Source organism: Lingula anatina, chromosome 2 (assembly GCF_051362555.1).
Source record: "Lingula anatina isolate TDL-2025a chromosome 2, LinAna3.0, whole genome shotgun sequence".
Lineage (NCBI taxonomy): Eukaryota > Metazoa > Brachiopoda > Lingulata > Lingulida > Lingulidae > Lingula > Lingula anatina.
The window spans coordinates 5,116,121-5,133,030 of record NC_141768.1 but is presented as its reverse complement, the minus strand read 5'-3'; the positions used below and the strand labels follow the sequence as shown (position 1 = coordinate 5,133,030).

Here is a 16,910-nt window from a genome sequence, read left to right as displayed (position 1 = left end):
TCTTATGATCACGGTCTGTGCACTGAATATCCCGCCGCGTAATTACTGGCAGCGCGAGCCAGTTACTATAAGTTACTATAAGTAACTGGCTCGCGCTGCCAGTAATTACGCGGCGGGATATTCAGTGCACAGACCGTGATCATAAGATAGCGCGAATAGAAAATAGAATTTAGAAAATAGACATTGCATGTGAACGAAGCCTTAATTTTCAGAATGCATAGTCTTTCTTAAAATCTTAATAATTCGGAATGTTCTGTGTTCTTATGGAGATTTTAATTAATGGTAAAAACGAAGAGCTAAATAATAAGTTTTAAAAACATTTTGTGAATATCTTGGCAATAATTGCTTTTTTTTTTCATTTAATAGTAACGTTTGAAAAAGTAGGCTACTTGTTTCAAAACAACGTAAACAGCAACAACAACCTACACGCAATTTGGTACATGTAACGTATGCATCGATACATAGGCCTACGTTACCGATACATACGTTACCAAATTGCGTTTAGATTGTTGTTGTTGTTGTTGTTAACGTTGTTTGTTTTTTGATTTCATTGTTTGTTGTCCTTTGTCACAACTGTGGGTTCGTGCGACGTTGTATATGTGCGCACGCATGTTCTGACGGCGCTCATTCTTATTTGTTACGTAAGTATGTACATACGTTACCAAATAATATGACGGTATTGTTTTCTGATTCCATTGTTTGTTCTCTGTTGTCGCAACTATGTGGGTGCGTGAGACGTTGTATATGTGCGCACGCTTGTTTTAACGTCGCTCATTCTTCTTTGTTACGTAAAAATGATACAAACATTACCAAAGAATGTGAACATTGTTTTTTGATTTCATTGTTTGTTGTCCTTTGGCACGACTGTGGGTGCTTGCGACGTTGTATACATGTATGTCCGCACGCATGTTTTTACGTCGCTCATTCTTCTTTGTTACGTAAATATGATACATACGTTACCAAATAATGTGAAGGTGTTTTTCTGATTCCATTGTTTGTTCTCTGTTGTCACAACTGTGTGGGTGTGTGAGACGTCGCACATGTGCTGTCGCATGTTTTAACGTCGCTTTTCTTATATATTTCATTCATATGATTCATATGTTACCGATACATACATGAAGATAATTTTTTATTTCATTGTTTTTTGTCTGTTGTCACGACTTTGTGAGTACGTGCGACGTTGTATATGTGCGCACGCATGTTTTTACGGCGCTCATTCCTCTTTGTTACGTAAATATGATACATACGTTACCATGAAGCGTGTAAATATTTATTTATTCTATTTTCATTGGTTGTCTTTCGTTTTGTGGGCAAACACTTATGTCTTAATGTTGTGTTGGGGGTGGTCGGCTCATGCCCTAGTTAGATTCCACTGAAATTAAATTATTCGTATACTTCGTCCCTACACCGCCTCGCCACTCTCTGACCGCTCAGAACTGAGGAAGAAATGACATCTCGTTCCAACGTGTAGGCTTGTTAAGATTAGGAAGCATTAGTCTTTAACAACGTACATGTACATGTATATTTCAAAAGATACCAGCAGAAAACAAACGCCAGCCCCCAACCCACCGAAAAATGAAATGACATTATGTAGGTCAGCGACTATCCTAACTTGGTCAACCGCATGCTTTTACCTGAGCAGTGTTTGACATGTCTGACAAACCAGGTCATCCTTTAGCCCCTTTTAGGGAAAACAAGACAGTAAAGCTGTCGAACAGACAGACATAAAGCAGAAAATAACAATGACGATGAACAAAACGTTTTTTGTCAATTTGAAGCAATATTACCAGTACACAACGGTTAACAGCATAATCAACACCAATTTTCAGTAGTTAATTTCAACATTCAGAAACTATAACTATTAGGATTTCACACCTTACAAACGTCAACGTGAAAAAAAGCTTAACTTGAAGTAAAACTACAAACGGGCTGTTTTTTTTTTAACTCAGACCCTGTTGTAATCCTAAGAGTCCTTCTTGTACTAACAAGGTTGTCCGTTTATTGCATTTTAATGTTAAAACAGTGAAAAAAGCATGGCGACACTTTTATGTTCAGACACATTGAACAATGTGATCATTCATTGTGTCTGTACATAAAAATGATCAGTTCTGTTCCAATCTCTAGCTAAACAGAGCGTTTAAGATTTATAATATCAGGGACGTTACATAGCCAGAGAAACTTTGAAGTTGGCACTTTTCATAAAGCACTCTTAACCATAAAGTTGCAATAAAAATTTTATTATTCTTATATGTGTAAACTAAAAAACAGACAATTTCACTTTGAATTAGTGAAATGGGTAATTACTCTTTATTCATCAATGTCATATGGAAAATTACATGAGAGTTACATTTTTTTTCATTCACCAATGTGCATGACAGAGATCTGGATGACTACTATGTTTGGACACTCGAAGGCCAAACTGTACTTCACAAACAATAACAAATGCAACATGGAGATAAATAACACCTTAAATGGGTATCAGTTAATATTCATGAATGTTTAATTCCATTGTTTTCACGTTCTATTTCCTCACTGCTTATATTTTCTTGAAGCATTCTCTGCCACAGGCGGTGTAGGCATGGTTTTCTGGACTTAATCTGCAAATAAAAAAATAAAAACCATTACATGACAAAATATTGTAGTTATTTTGCACTATTACACAATTATCAGAAAAAAAAATTAAGAAAAATTTATCAATAATTTCCAGTACAATGAAGATTTTTTAAAAATTGTATTTTTTAAAAATTCATTTCTCAAACACTGTCTGTTATAATTCATTCATCATTTTACCTACTCAACCCATATAATTGATGCTTAAATATTACCTGACAGGCCAGCTTCCTGTCTAGTAGGTCCATGTCCAGTAAAGGCATGATAGATGGCCGTCCATGGGCACACTGGAAGGGAAGATCGCATTTGGACAGCTGTTGGACAACCTGGTTACACTCCTCAAGGGTCAGGGGATCGCCAAACTTAATAGCACCTAAATAGCAAGTAAGATTGCTTCAAATAAATATCATAATTAACTTCACATTAGAAAAACGCTCCTTTTCATGAATTGTGCATAAGTTTGAAAAAATATCTTCAAGAGGTCTATGGCATCTACGTAATTATCACACAAGCAGATGTTGGACAGAACATGGACATCAAATTATTTAACATTACTTCATATAATAATTATCAAATATACATTACATTAAACACCTGAGGTAAAATGAAGAGTCCATACCATGGCAAGCCTGTGAACACAGTACTTGATGAATCACTCTTGGCAATCTTCTGGAACCACCAGATGTGGACTGGAGAAGCTGCAATTAAATAATTAAAATAGCACCATTTAATATTGTGAAATGCACTAGTTACCAAATCATATCTATAAGAACTGCAATAAATCTATTTGAAAGAAGAAAAAAGTTGCATACCAAGAAGTTAACCACTAGACTTACCTGCAATTGCTCTGTGACCAAACTCTGAAAAATACAACAAACTCATTAGAAATATTAAATGTAGTAAGTGTTAGAGTCTGAAGCTTTACCTTTGTAACAATATAAAGCATACTGTCAGACACCTCATCAGAAATAAAATAAATGAATCACAATTTTGTAAGAGTTTTGTACTTTTCCATAACTACTCGTGTAAAGCTTTTTCAGAACAAATCCCTGCAGCTAAACAATGTTACACTCTTAATATCTGATGTACAGGCATGTAGACTTCACAACCTTCATATTACATACCTCTAAAAGATCTACTAATACTGATGTCCTCTTCCTCTTTAACTCAGACACTTCTTTGCTAACAAAACATGCTGGAACTTTACTAAACTGGACTTTGTCCTTAGTACTTTCTATGCACTGGAAGTGTATACCTGGAGAAGAAAAAAAATTGTATGACTTGATGTGTTTAATTTAGGACTTACTTATATCTAAAACAGACATGAGTGGCAGCATAACATGACCAGGTTGAAAATTAAAGGTCTAAAAACAAATACACATTAAAAAAAAATTAAAAATCCTATTTTAATATATATATTTGCCATATCTGCAACAAAGAATGAAACACAAAGAGTATGTTTCTGACATAAAATATAACAATTGTATAGATACAATTCATAAAAACACCGAGTCAAACATACACGAGTACATTAAGGCAATCTTATCAAAAAGGCATTCATTTTAACATGGTGTTCACCTATGTTTTCAAGCTGTGTCCTGTAAGCCTGCATGAGCCTGACCTGATCTGGGAGGAGGGTCAACACTTCTGGTGGATCTATGCATGACGTCAAGATTCTCTGTTGATCACTGTCCACGTAGTTTTCTAAAGTTTGACAAAATGTAAATGTTATTCCTATAATGTTCTCAAAAATAAAATGTCAGTTCACAATTTTTTTACTGAAAAAACACATTTCAAATTCACCTGAATGATTTATCAAAATGACACATCACACCAAGGACATAAAAAGCAGCAAGATGGAAGGGTTAGATCTATGGCAGAAATACTGAAAGTCTGACACGTATTTTTAGGTTCGTATATGAAATGCCTTCTTCTCAATCTCAAGCAGATAGAATTCCTTTTATTCACTACATAAATGACTGTGATACAGTATGATAAACCATACTCTTATGAATCATCCAGATTGTCATTATTTTATTACCTGGTGGTCAATTAGTTAAAGGAATTTGGCTAAATCTCATATGAAATTGATAAAAATAAAAGTGATCTTTACTTTCCAAGCATCAAGCACTTAACATATTGTGCCTGTTACTGATGTCTTTAATGAAATTCGCGCCACTGGAGATGGAGGGGATATAAATACCTTTAACCAAGTCTTCCAAACGCACACGCTCATGGGCAGCATGTTGGTCAATCACCACCAAGAGATTAGGTACTGTAATTAGTAATTTCCAGATAAGTCAGAATACCTTAATATACATTTCTTATCTCATATCCCAATAAGCAATATATATGATAAAACAAAATGTTATTACATATAGGCCTAAACAGCACTTGGCCAATCATCCCATTCCCAATTAAAGAAAAGAAACGTTATGACGACAGCATCTTCTCAGCAAACACTCTCTGCATATATCTACCTGAACATTCTTGATTCAAGGATACCATACAGGCAATAAATTTATTATCAATCTGCTGAACCACCTAAAATCACAGAAAAAACATTCTGATCAAGTTAAAAGGCAGATTCAATCATACCAAGTTGAAAGTTATGGATTATTAGAATCTAGATAATGAATGCTGATGGCAAAAATAACCCATGAAGTCTATGCAAATTTCCTCTAATGTGTTCATAATAAAATAAATAAATGAAAAATTACCGTTAATGATTCTTCTATGATGGTTCCTGCTTTTCCAAAAATTAAAATCAATCAAATCAATCAAGGTTAGAAATCACAAAAGATAATAATACTTATTCAAGAGACAAACCTCTATCCTGTTAAACATATCCTTGGTAAATTTGAATGGGTAAATGCCAGCACTCTGGGTGCCAAACACATTCAGATTTGGGATGGACTGCAAAGAACATAACCAAACATTTTTTCATGTTTCAATTTCTTAACTTGTAACTACATAAATTATGACAGATATATAAAGACATTATGTGGACAGATGATGCCTTCTAGTATAAAAATTGTAATTAAAAAATAAACCAATGAAAAATAAAAATACATACGTTCATACATACATACATATATATGTTTAAAAAAAGATTATATTGCAGAGATAATTTCTCTATCAATTTTCAAGTCATCAAGTGCAACACACCTGATCAGAAGATTTGAGGACTGGATTCTCCCATTTATCCAACAGTGACTGCACCTCCCCACTGAGACTGTCACAATCTGAAAATAAGAGTTTTACACTGTAAATATTCTAGTTTGAAAAACAAGGCAGCAAAGCTGTCAAATGTACAGACAAAGAACATAAAATAAAGATGCAAATAAGTGAAAAATTAAATTTTCACAAAAAACTGTTAAATTGCCAGAAAAATTTACCAAACAGACTGCGTTGCCTATTGAAGCTGTATGTTAGACCCATGTTTCTTTCCTGTAAGTTTGAGAACAGTAAGTGACATGATTTCCCTTAAATGGTCATCATAGGAGCAGTGCCCAAAATAGGGGTTTCTTCAAATTTTGATGCAACATTACATAATGTTTAACAGCATAATGACAATCAAATGTTATTAATAAAATATTAGTAACATGGACATTCAGAAAATGTGACAAGCAAAAGTCTTCAAGATCATGGAACTTTAAAGTCACACCTTGAAAATGCCAATATGTGAAAAATTAAATTTTCACAAAAAACTGTTTAACTGCCAAAAAAAAAAAAAAAAACCAAACAGACTGCATTGCCTACTTAAGCTGTATTTTAGTCCCATGTTTCTATCCTGTAAGTTTGAAAACAGTAAGTGACATGATTTTCCTTAAATGGTCAACATGGAAGCAGTGCCCAAAATGGGTTTTTTTTCAAATTTTGATGCAATATTACATAATGTTTAACAGCTTAATGACCATCAATTTTTAATTATAAAATATTTGTATCACAGATATTCAGAAAATGTGACTAGCAAAGGTCTTCAGGCCCATGGAACTTCAAAGTCACGCCTTGATAATGCCAAAATGTAAACAAGACAGCACTGTTCTGAAATGGGTTTATTTCCATTTTTAACACTTTTTTAACATAAAACAAAATAAACATTTTACTGCCATTTTTATATGTCCAACTAAGAAAATTGATGAGATGGGAAAAGTATCAATAGAACAGTGTTAAATGTCCAATTTCCTCCATTCTGAGATTCTGAACATAGTGGATGATTGAATCTGACAAACTGCAATGATATGAGTTTATTTCCATTTTTGACACTTTATTACACAATACATGATAACAAGTTTACCATGTTTTTTACATAATCAACTAACAATGTTGTAAAGATGCAGGAAATATCAAACAAACACTTTTAGGCATCTTATTAGTTAAATAATGAGACTGTTAACATGCCTAATAATTGCATCTGAGGAAATGTGAAAAAACAGTTTAACTTCTTAAGTAATGGCCCGATTATGCTTATTTTCGAACTCAACCTGCGTTTTAGTAAGATTGACCACTCCTGTGAGTATAACTACAATTGGCCAATCCGTTTTTCTTATATTGTGTTATCAGTGTTGCATTTATATTGAAAATAGTGAAAAAACAGCATAAATTACCTAAAAGTGACCCGATCATGCTGATTTTCGAACTTGACCTGCGTATTATGAATATTCATCAGTTCTGTAAGTTTCAAGTCAAAAGGTAAAATGGTTTTCCACTTATCGTGTTATTGGTGCTGCATATATGCTGAAAAAAGTGAAAAAACAACATAAATTCCCTAAAAGTGACCCGATCATGCTGATTTTCGAACTTGACCTGCATATTATGAATATTCATCAGTTCTGTAAGTTTCAAGTCAAAAGGTAAAATGGTTTTCCACTTATCGTGTTATCGGTGCTGCATACATGCTGAAAAAAGTGAAAAAACAGCATAAATTCCCTAAAAGTAACCCGATCATGCTGATTTTCGAACTTGACCTGCGTATTATGAATATTCATCAGTTCTGCAAGTTTCAAGTCAAAAGGTAGAATGGTTTTCCACTTATCGTGTTATCGGTAAAAGTGCACGGCGACGGCGACGACGGCGACGACAGACGCAGATGATGGCTATATGTACAGACACATCTGTGTCTGTACATAATAAAAACCATTTGCAAAAATGTCATTTTTTGAAATCTTAACAATGGTACAAGACAAACTGCAATCAGTTCTTGGTACAACCATACAACGAATATGCATGATCCACTTATATAAACTTAATAATACAACGGATAAAAAAAATATATTGTGTAATTTCTTCCCTCAGTTATACAGATATTAAGACTTGCCAAAACTCACTTCTTTTACAGTCAGCATCCCTCCATTTTACAGTGCTCTCCTCTTCCTGCAGGTCCTGGTGCTGGATCCACAGAGCTGACAAACTCGCCTGTGAGACTGGAGACAGTGAAGGAGCTGTGGTGGTCTTCTCTCTTCTTTGGACTGCAGGCAAGAAAGCATCTGCATTGTCTGTGAGAAGTCTGTGGTGTTTTACAAGGGTAAAGGCTGAAAGGAGAACTTGGCTGTTGTAATGTAAGAGAAAATGGGCTGAATTAGTCACACTGAAACTCATAATAGAAAATCTAAAGACTATAGTCTAATATCTACGTAATATATGTACTATAGACGTAAGTTTTAAAATATAATCAAATGATTACAATGAATTTGTTTTATGATAATATAAAACACTTCTCATTTGCAATTATAGAAACACACAAACAGACACAAAAAAGTTGTGACAAATCATATCTTCATGTAATCAATTGTTACTTCTCTACCATGATGCAATGACCCTGCATTCAATAAAACCACACTGATGACACCACCTACCAGTTTTATCCCCATTTTGTTCTTGTGGCAAATCTGTCATTGGTTTGTCAAAGGTGGTATTTCCATTTACACTGTTGACATACATTGTTCTTCCTAAAACAAAGTTTATTACTTTCAAAATTGATAAAAAAAAATTTGCAAAACATTTTGCATAACAAAAACATAAAATTCTAGGTATGTAGGTTTAAACAAGTACAAATTAATTGTTCCAATTTTTTGTAAGAGATGTTACAGATATGAAATGCCACAGTTTTATCAATTAAATGTTACTTATTGTGGGTGTTATCAATAATGAGATATAGATATGGTGTTATGTACCTGATTTGGGGTCAATCCTACATATCCACTGCTGACTAAGAAGACCAAACCCACAATGCACTGTATTGGTCTGTGGCACGGAACTGGCTTTTTGTGTCTCTGCTTTGCCAACCTTTGAGTCGGATTCAGATCTGCCAGCAGAAGCATCATCTTTGTCACACTGGTCTCTGTCCACTATGCCTTCTTGGCCAGCATAGATCTCACCTCTTTTTCTTTCATCACACTGACCAATTGTCATCTGACCACCATGGTTAACTGAAACTTGACCAGACTGCTGTCTTGACTTTTTATCCCCTGGGCATCCATCCCCTGTAATCCAACTATCTGTAGGCTCCACCTGAGTAGTAAGTGATTCACAATCTTGATGGCTCCAATTCTCTGGATCAGAAGTGTCCATTACATCAATAAGGCCAACACTGCTCTGGTAATTCATCTTCGAATTTTTGTCAGCATTTCCTCTTTGATAATCCAGCTCAGTAAGTCTAGCAATCTTAGGAGGCAACGAAAACATGTGAAGGTTTTCTGCACTGTGCCTTCTTCCTTTCCCCTCACACAACCTTGTTATTTCACATGTAATGTTTGTCTTATCTTCATCTACTTTATGCATGTCCTGGTCGCAATGTTTTCTGTCTGATCTTGGAATTGCAAACTGCTGAAATCTGGCAATTGTGGGTGGAGGTAAAAAATCATCCAGGCTCCTAGATAAACTCTCTGCTTTGTAGTCATGTGAAAATGAAGTTGATATAAAACCACTATCACCAACACTACCACTTGAAATATCTGACAGTTTAAAGGGTTGGGTTGAACTTTCTGTAGTGGCAAGATCCACATCCATTCCCGTTCCCAAATAATCAGTCACTGCCTGTCCTGTCAGTGAGAACCCCTGTGACTCAAAGATCTCTGAGAGACCCTCAAAGGCAGCCAAGGCAGTGGGTATAGTATAAGTATTTTCACCAGATGACCTATATCTGGATTTAAGTTTGGTGGATAAGTTACTGTGTGTCAAATTGTCAGTTTTGTCAGAAGAACTTGTCTCTGCTATTGCAAAGCTACATGTGTCAGTGCTAGGCCATTTTGTGGCAATGCTTAGCAATGTACTGTTGTTCTCATTGTTGTCCATTCCTCTTGTGGTGTTATGCAGGTTACAGTTTTTCATTGTGTCCATCTGTGATGTGGAGAGAGGGTACAAAGATTCATCTTTGCAATAGGACTTAAAGGGAAGATTATCAGATGGCAGGGTCACATGCTGTGGATCAATTTGTTGAGAATGATTTTTTATACCACTATGCTCATTCCCATATGGTAAAATATCATTCTGGTTTCCTAGTGAATGCAGTAAGTCATCTGAGGACATAATTTTCACTGCTTGTTGCACAGAAGATTCCAGACAGAGTGGGGCAAACCTGTCTCTGTGGAAACTTTGACAGTATGAGGCTAAATCACAGGCAGGATAAGACTTTGTACATGTAGGCACAGAAGTGAGATCATTTTCTGGTTTGTAATTTTCCTTGGAAGGAAAGGCATAGTTTTGAAATGTGTCCACAAATGGCTCTTTAACCAAGCTGACATTTTTGAGACAACTTCTGTCAACTGTAGCATCTGCAGTCATTAAGTTCAGGCTATTGACCAAGGAAACACCTTGTTTGCCTCTTACATCGATAATTGAAGAATGATGAAGGTAAGAATAATTACAATTTCTGATGTCAGACTGACAACCATCATAATGTTCTTGCATATCATTTTTCTTATTTTCATCACATTCTTGAGGAATAATTGAGATTGAAGGAATTCCAAAGGAGTCTTTTTCTGTTGCAATGGTAAGTGGTGTGGAATGTCTCAACGGATGACAAGTTTCATTTTCTCTTTTGCTAGCACTGCAATCATGGGAAGAACTCCAATGATGTAAATTTGAAGCGCACCCAAGTTTTGGGGTACAAGGAGGAGGAATACTACTGTCTTTCCTAATCAATTCTTGTGGAGTTGAATACATGTCTTCTGCTTTAGTCTTTTGAACTCCTTCAGTCCTCTTGAAACTTGACAGTTTTTCTCTGATTTTCTTCAGTGGTTTCAGTTCAACAAGCTTGTCTGGTCTGCTGTACTGGTTTGAATTTTTCATTTTGTTGAGAGTGCGCAAGTCTGTCAGTGTCATTATCTTTTTAGGCAAATCATGATTTGTATTCTCTGCACAGCTTTCCTTAGAATTATCAATACTCTTTCTCTTCTGAAAGTGATCTGAGCTGTTGAAACTATTGGCATTTTGATTGCTTGCAGAAGCAGTAACATCCTTCTCCTGGGAAAATGGTTCAGTCCCAGGAACACAACTTCTGTAGAATATGCTAGATTTTGTGGAATTCTTATCTCTAGCTGATATCTTTTGACGTAGTTTCTTCAACGGTGTCAATCCAGATGGTTGTTCACATCCAATTGTCAAATTCTTTATGTCTCCATGCTTTTTGTCTTTATCACAGAAAGGCTGCCCTGAGATGCATACACATGGATCTCTCCTGCACTTATCACACTCTGATTTTCTTTCTGAGATAGGTTCTCTACTACCTGTTGAGTTTGGACCAGAACATTCAGCAGGTTTCACTACTGGGGTTAAACATTTGAGTTTAGAATCTGTTACCCTTGGTGTACCTTGTCCAGGTGTGATTTCTTCAGAAGACACAGAGAGACCAGAACTTGTATCAACATCATTTTGCCCTAGGCTTTCTGTCCCTATATCATCTTTCATTTTTCCTTCACCATGATTGTTACTCATCGAATATGGGGTAAGAAACTGATTCAATGAATCTTCTTGCATTTGGGACAAACAGCACTCTGTGTCAGATGAATGTTTCTGTGTTTTTTTTCTAGGTCTTCTTATTGTTGGTAATTCTTCTGAATCTTCAAATGTTTTGCCTTCACTGCCCAACTCTGGTGAAAGGCCACAAAATGTAGGATTTTCAAGACCATGCTGAGAGGAGGTTCCAGACTTTTCAGGTGTAATTTGAAGAGGACTAGTCTTTTCCAAGCTGTGAATATTTCTGCCCTGACTTGATCCACATGAATGCAAGCTTTCTGCCTCATTTATTTCTTTAGGTGATCCTTCTACTTTTTCATTAAGAGACACTGTGAGTGGAAGTTTTCTTTTCACTGTTTTAGACACCAAATTATTGGTTGTGTTGAAAGCACATATACTGCTGCTGCATTTTTTTGCTCCAGCTTCTCCTGAAGTGGCATCTAGATCAAGACCCTTGGCATTGGCTTCTTCTCCATCCTGCTTCTCTGATTTTTCTTTATCTTTGGCACTGGCTGGTGGAACTTGGACAATTTCGCCATCAGCAGACAAACCATCTAACTTCAATTTCCCTGACTCATTCTCTGATTTTGGCTTTTCCAACCCCATAAGTAGATTTTCCCTTTCCAAAAATCCCTGCACTCCCTGTTGAATACATGCTAAGATTCCATCCCAGTTCTTGAATTCCACTAATGTTTTAGCAGGGTCAAGGGTGATATCATACTCTCTGAGGGAGCAAGTAACATTTAATACAAAAATCCCATACCTATCCACCTGTCTTGATGGGCTTGATGTTGCGACGGTATAATCAGGGGTCCCCTTTTGTCTTTCATCTAGTCTGCTTCTCTTCCTAACAATCATGGATTTCGAAAGTAGATAATTCACAAATTTATGTAGTTTAGTTTTAAGCAACAGCCGCTCATTGATGTAAATGAATTGCAAATTGCGATTTGAATGTCCTTCTTTGCTGATATAGCCTTGTAACTGAAATTGACCGTTTCTGCTCTCTACCTTCTTCAGGTGTCTTGCCTTTGAGGATCCAAACAGATGAGTAAATGCTCCAATGACTGTGCTACTCTTATGGGTCTGCAGAAGTTTGGTCCCTAAAATAGTAGTAAACACCACTTTAGGCAACAATTCAATACATTGCATAGTATGATATAAAGTCTTTTGAACATCTGAGAAAAATTTTAAAGATAAGTAAACTTGACAACAAAGTTGGCAAAAATACAGACATGTAACAGAAAATAAAAACCATTCCAATAAAAAAGGTGTTTAACCTACCTGATGTGTCATCTCTTAGTGAAAGAGAGGCGTTTGGGTGTATCAGGGCAATGCATTCAATTCTGTTGCGGATTTTTTCCATCTCTAGTGATGCATTCATACCTTTTCTTCTGACTGGTAAATTGTAGAACATGTCAAGAGCTAAAAAATGCACAAAATGCATTGCCCATAAAAAAAGATTGAATAAACATGATTTTCACAAGTCTACAACAAGAAAGCTTTTCCCAGACTCCTGACTCCCTTCAGAGAGTACAAGGTGAAAAGCTAAAAATATTGAGCTTTCCTAAAGCACACAGTGGACATTAATCAACTCTCCCTCCCTGCATATGGTCTGTAGACTTGTGAAAATGATGATAACAATGGATGACCCCTTAGCACTGTTACCTGAATTACAATTAAAAGACATTTTGCATTCTTTGTGCATAAGACACATTAAAAAAATAAAAACCTAAGGAAATTAAATCAATCAAACACATCTAAAATAAACTGAGTACATAAGCTAAAAATAAAAAAAAAGTTTGATCAGTCTGAAAATACAAGTGGATATTACATTCACTCATTGCTGAGCAAACTTCAATGGGAGTTATTTCTCCTTTCCAATTTGTGTACAATAATAATGGCAGTGTATGAAATGGCCGCCAGCCCGCCAGCCCGAGGCTGGTAACTTTCAGGCCGGGCGGGTAAGATTTACAAATTACCCGCCCGACGGGCTGGCTATTTTTACAGCCTATATTCACCTTTTATTTTGTCTATGTTCACAAGCGATTTCAGCAAAATATCAAATCAACTCACTGTTTTCACCCACTTTCATAGAAGCAATTAAAGAACTAACCATAGCTTGCAATCGAACGCTCGTATCGAAATGTAACCAACAGTCTCCCTCTCAGTGGCCTCGTTTTCAAAGTTCTGTCTGTGTGATATGAAGTTGAAAGACAATTTGAAACGAGGCACATTGATCTTAACCAGCTTGCACAGCAGATAACGTTACGTCATTGTTTTGTGTAGAGATACCGCGAGTAGCAATTTGTAGGTTGAGAGTAATAAAAATGTGAAAGTATAAAAAGTTATGATATTGATTAAATAGACTTACAGGTACATGAAGTGCTTATAATCAACAGTAATAAAGGCAACGGAGGCAAATTAAAGGAGAATTTTACAAAAAATTTGAATCCCAAAATTATGAGTGAACTACCGAGTTTACGCTGTGCATCAGATGTAGTTCTTTTCCCACGTGCTTTCATCTTGGGCTGTCAAAAATGAAAAAAAAAAATTCTATCAAGTCAGATAGAGAAGTTCACAAAAGAAAAATAATTGAGGGAAGAAATAAAAATAAGAAAGATTACGACAGATCCAAACGAAAGAGAACAAATTGGGACCCATGGAAAGGTGACTTCGATTTGCAATGAGTCGAGCGGCAACATTTTTTGTAAAACCGTAACTCAAAAGTGTCACGCATTGCGACCGAGCGCAAGCATCTCGATCCAATAACTCGCCCATACTCGCCCCATATAATATATTGTAGCCTCTGTGTGATATAGCTATTCTCAATAAGCGATGCTTTCGAGATACGAGGCCCTGCAGGACTGTCTATGGGTCATTAGCGTGCAGGACCGTTCCCGACCGCTTTAAGGGATATTCAAAGGGACCCTACGTGCTGAATTCTTTCTTCTTTATTGTCAGCACAGAGATCGATTTATTTGACAAGAATATACACAGTATAAGTATTTGGTCATACTTGTTGCTATACAGAAAAGCAAAAATTATGATCAAATGATATCACGAAATCGGAATAAAAGTTATGAATAAATTATTGAAGGAGAAATGAGACAGCCTGCAAGGTGAACATAAACTGAATTGACTACCCCCCTCCCCCGCCCGCTAAAGGGCCCTGAAAATTTTTGGTATTTTAGATGGTGAATGGTGCCATTTGGTATGGTTTAGAACTATGATTCAACTAGTGAAAAGTCTTATTTCAAGAGGGGAGTTTTTTTTTTTTTTTTTTTTTTTTTTGCAGAAATTGAAAGGGGGGGGGGGGCGTCAGGACCCCCCTGACCCCCCTCTAAATCCAACACTGACAAGGTATCATTCAGTAGAAATTCCAACCAATTTCTAAATTTCCACGCATAAGGCATGATATTGCCCTTTCATTTCCAAATTACTCTCCCAAGAATGCATTCTAGACCCCCTCAGCATACCTCCTTTAACTCTAGGGGTTATCATAACTAGGGCAGGTAACTACATGGCTGGGCTGGTAACTTTTCACAGTTACCTGCCCGGCGGTCTGGCTAGTAATTTCCTTGAATTTCATACACTGATAATGGGTACATAAAATTTAATCTTTATGCATTTTATATTATCACAGTTTATATTTCATTTCAATGAGTTGAAAAAATACCTGTAACTGTTGTTCCTACACTTGGACGACGTTGCTTTGATTTTCCACTCTCCAGTAGGTTACCATTACGAAAGATCTTGTAATACATATTACCAGTCTGTTTAGTCTTTGACTGGATTTCCAAGATTGCAGCTATATCTCGAATACTTGCCAAAGCCTCACCACGATATCCATAATACCTGAGGTTGTCTAGATCAGTTATCTCATGGCATTTGCTGGTGGAGTACCTGAAAAGAGAACAATACAATTTTAACTTGTTTTTGGCCTTTTAAAGTCCTTTGCAATAGTAGCATCTTTGAACACACATATTATTAATGAAAAATTAAAGTTTAATACCACAAGACTAAAGCTGTTATGAAATAAAACACAGAAATGAAACATACAAAAATTCAAAAAGAGATTGCTAGAGAATGAAAAGTAGCTCTATGTAATATAAGACTCATTCCAGTATCTTTATCTCTGAAACATCATTTTCCTTCACAGAACTTTTCTAACTGTTCATATTTATTAAAAAACTTAAATTGAACTTCGAAATTTACATGTATCTTATTCTAAATTGGTAATAAAATAGGTGGCGTAAAGTTTCTCAGAATGAATAGAAAAGAGGAATAATCTATATTATGAAATTAACTATAAGCTAATCACCTCTCTCCAACAAGGTGCATCTCATTTGGATCAATTCCATTCCCATTATCTACCACTTGAATCTTATTATACATCAAGTCAACTCTTACTGCAACACAGGTTGAACCTGCGTCCAGTGAGTTAAGTACCAGCTCCTCCACACATTGAGCATATGTAGCCACTGCAACACCAGACCGCAGCTTAGACACAATGTCACTGTCAAGGGGACGTATCATTATGTCAACTCTAAAAAAAAGGGAAAAATATACAGAAAAAAGTCAGTATTTAAGTCAATAACATGGATGAAGAATTACACGAGGTTAGCTTTTGATGAAAAAAAATGGGATTTTATAAAGGCGCACAGAGATTTCTGGCCTACAAGTTAAATTTTTTCTTCTTTTTAACAACATTTGAATTTCATTTTTATAAAACCAGGTAGTTGTATGCGGTGTGGCTGAACCTTGATAAAACAGTACAGTAGTTTCAAAACTTTCATTCTGACATTCTGACGGCCAAAACTCAACATTTATTTCAGCTAAACTAAATCATAATCTTAAAATTCAAATCAATTTATGGTTTTCAGCTTAGACTTTTATATGCTTACCTGCTGTTTCATTTTTATTCTCATCCTTATTCATTTTTTGAGAATGCACATATGTACAACGTACAATGAACCCGACTTTTTCAGGCTGCACGGAGACGCTAGCATTCTCTATGCTATTTTAAAAGGATTCCACATCACTAAAGTAATGCCAATTCATTCTGTAAATAGAGACTGATATAACCATGAAAGTGGTTCATGGTATCTTGGTCTTTTCTCACCAATAAGCACTCGCGTAAACTTTCTTCGTTGCAAATCTACACTACGATACTTGACCTTGACCGCCATGCCGGCCAATGTTTTCTTCTCGCGTGACCGAAGCGAGAAACAACGTGATGAAAATTTATTTATCCGTATCTAAGCAACCAATGCCAAGAAATTTATCCGCGTCTATATTTGATCAATACATGGCCTTTGATTCACAGTAAATTTACAAAAGAT

At 35.9% G+C, this 16,910-nt stretch overlaps 1 protein-coding gene across 1 annotated transcript; it reads right to left on the bottom strand.

The window, feature by feature from the left end:
- Positions 1-2,221: 2,221 nt before the first annotated feature.
- LOC106159817 (DNA mismatch repair protein Mlh3-like) lies at positions 2,222-16,871 on the bottom strand. Its single transcript, XM_087004588.1, has 17 exons — positions 16,473-16,871; positions 15,890-16,114; positions 15,245-15,471; positions 12,850-12,990; positions 8,787-12,668; positions 8,469-8,561; positions 7,941-8,144; positions 5,779-5,855; positions 5,440-5,526; positions 5,091-5,154; positions 4,814-4,885; positions 4,189-4,314; positions 3,735-3,865; positions 3,447-3,470; positions 3,230-3,308; positions 2,826-2,983; positions 2,222-2,597 (listed from the first exon to the last, which is right to left on the bottom strand). The coding sequence occupies exons 2-17, from the start codon at positions 16,102-16,104 to the stop codon at positions 2,490-2,492; spliced, it is 5,688 nt and encodes a 1,895-aa protein (XP_086860714.1). The 5' UTR covers positions 16,105-16,114; positions 16,473-16,871; the 3' UTR covers positions 2,222-2,489.
- Between the last annotated feature and the right edge of the window lie 39 nt (positions 16,872-16,910).

Coding starts and splice junctions, on each gene's coding strand:
- LOC106159817 (XM_087004588.1), bottom strand. CDS start 16,104: ATGATACGTCCCCTTGACAGTGACATTGTGTCTAAGCTGCGGTCTGGT. Junction 12,991..15,244: donor TGTAGGAACAACAGTTACAG/GTATTTTTTCAA, acceptor TGCATTTTTTAG/CTCTTGACATGTTCTACAAT. Junction 4,886..5,090: donor CTTGAATCAAGAATGTTCAG/GTAGATATATGC, acceptor TACTAATTACAG/TACCTAATCTCTTGGTGGTG.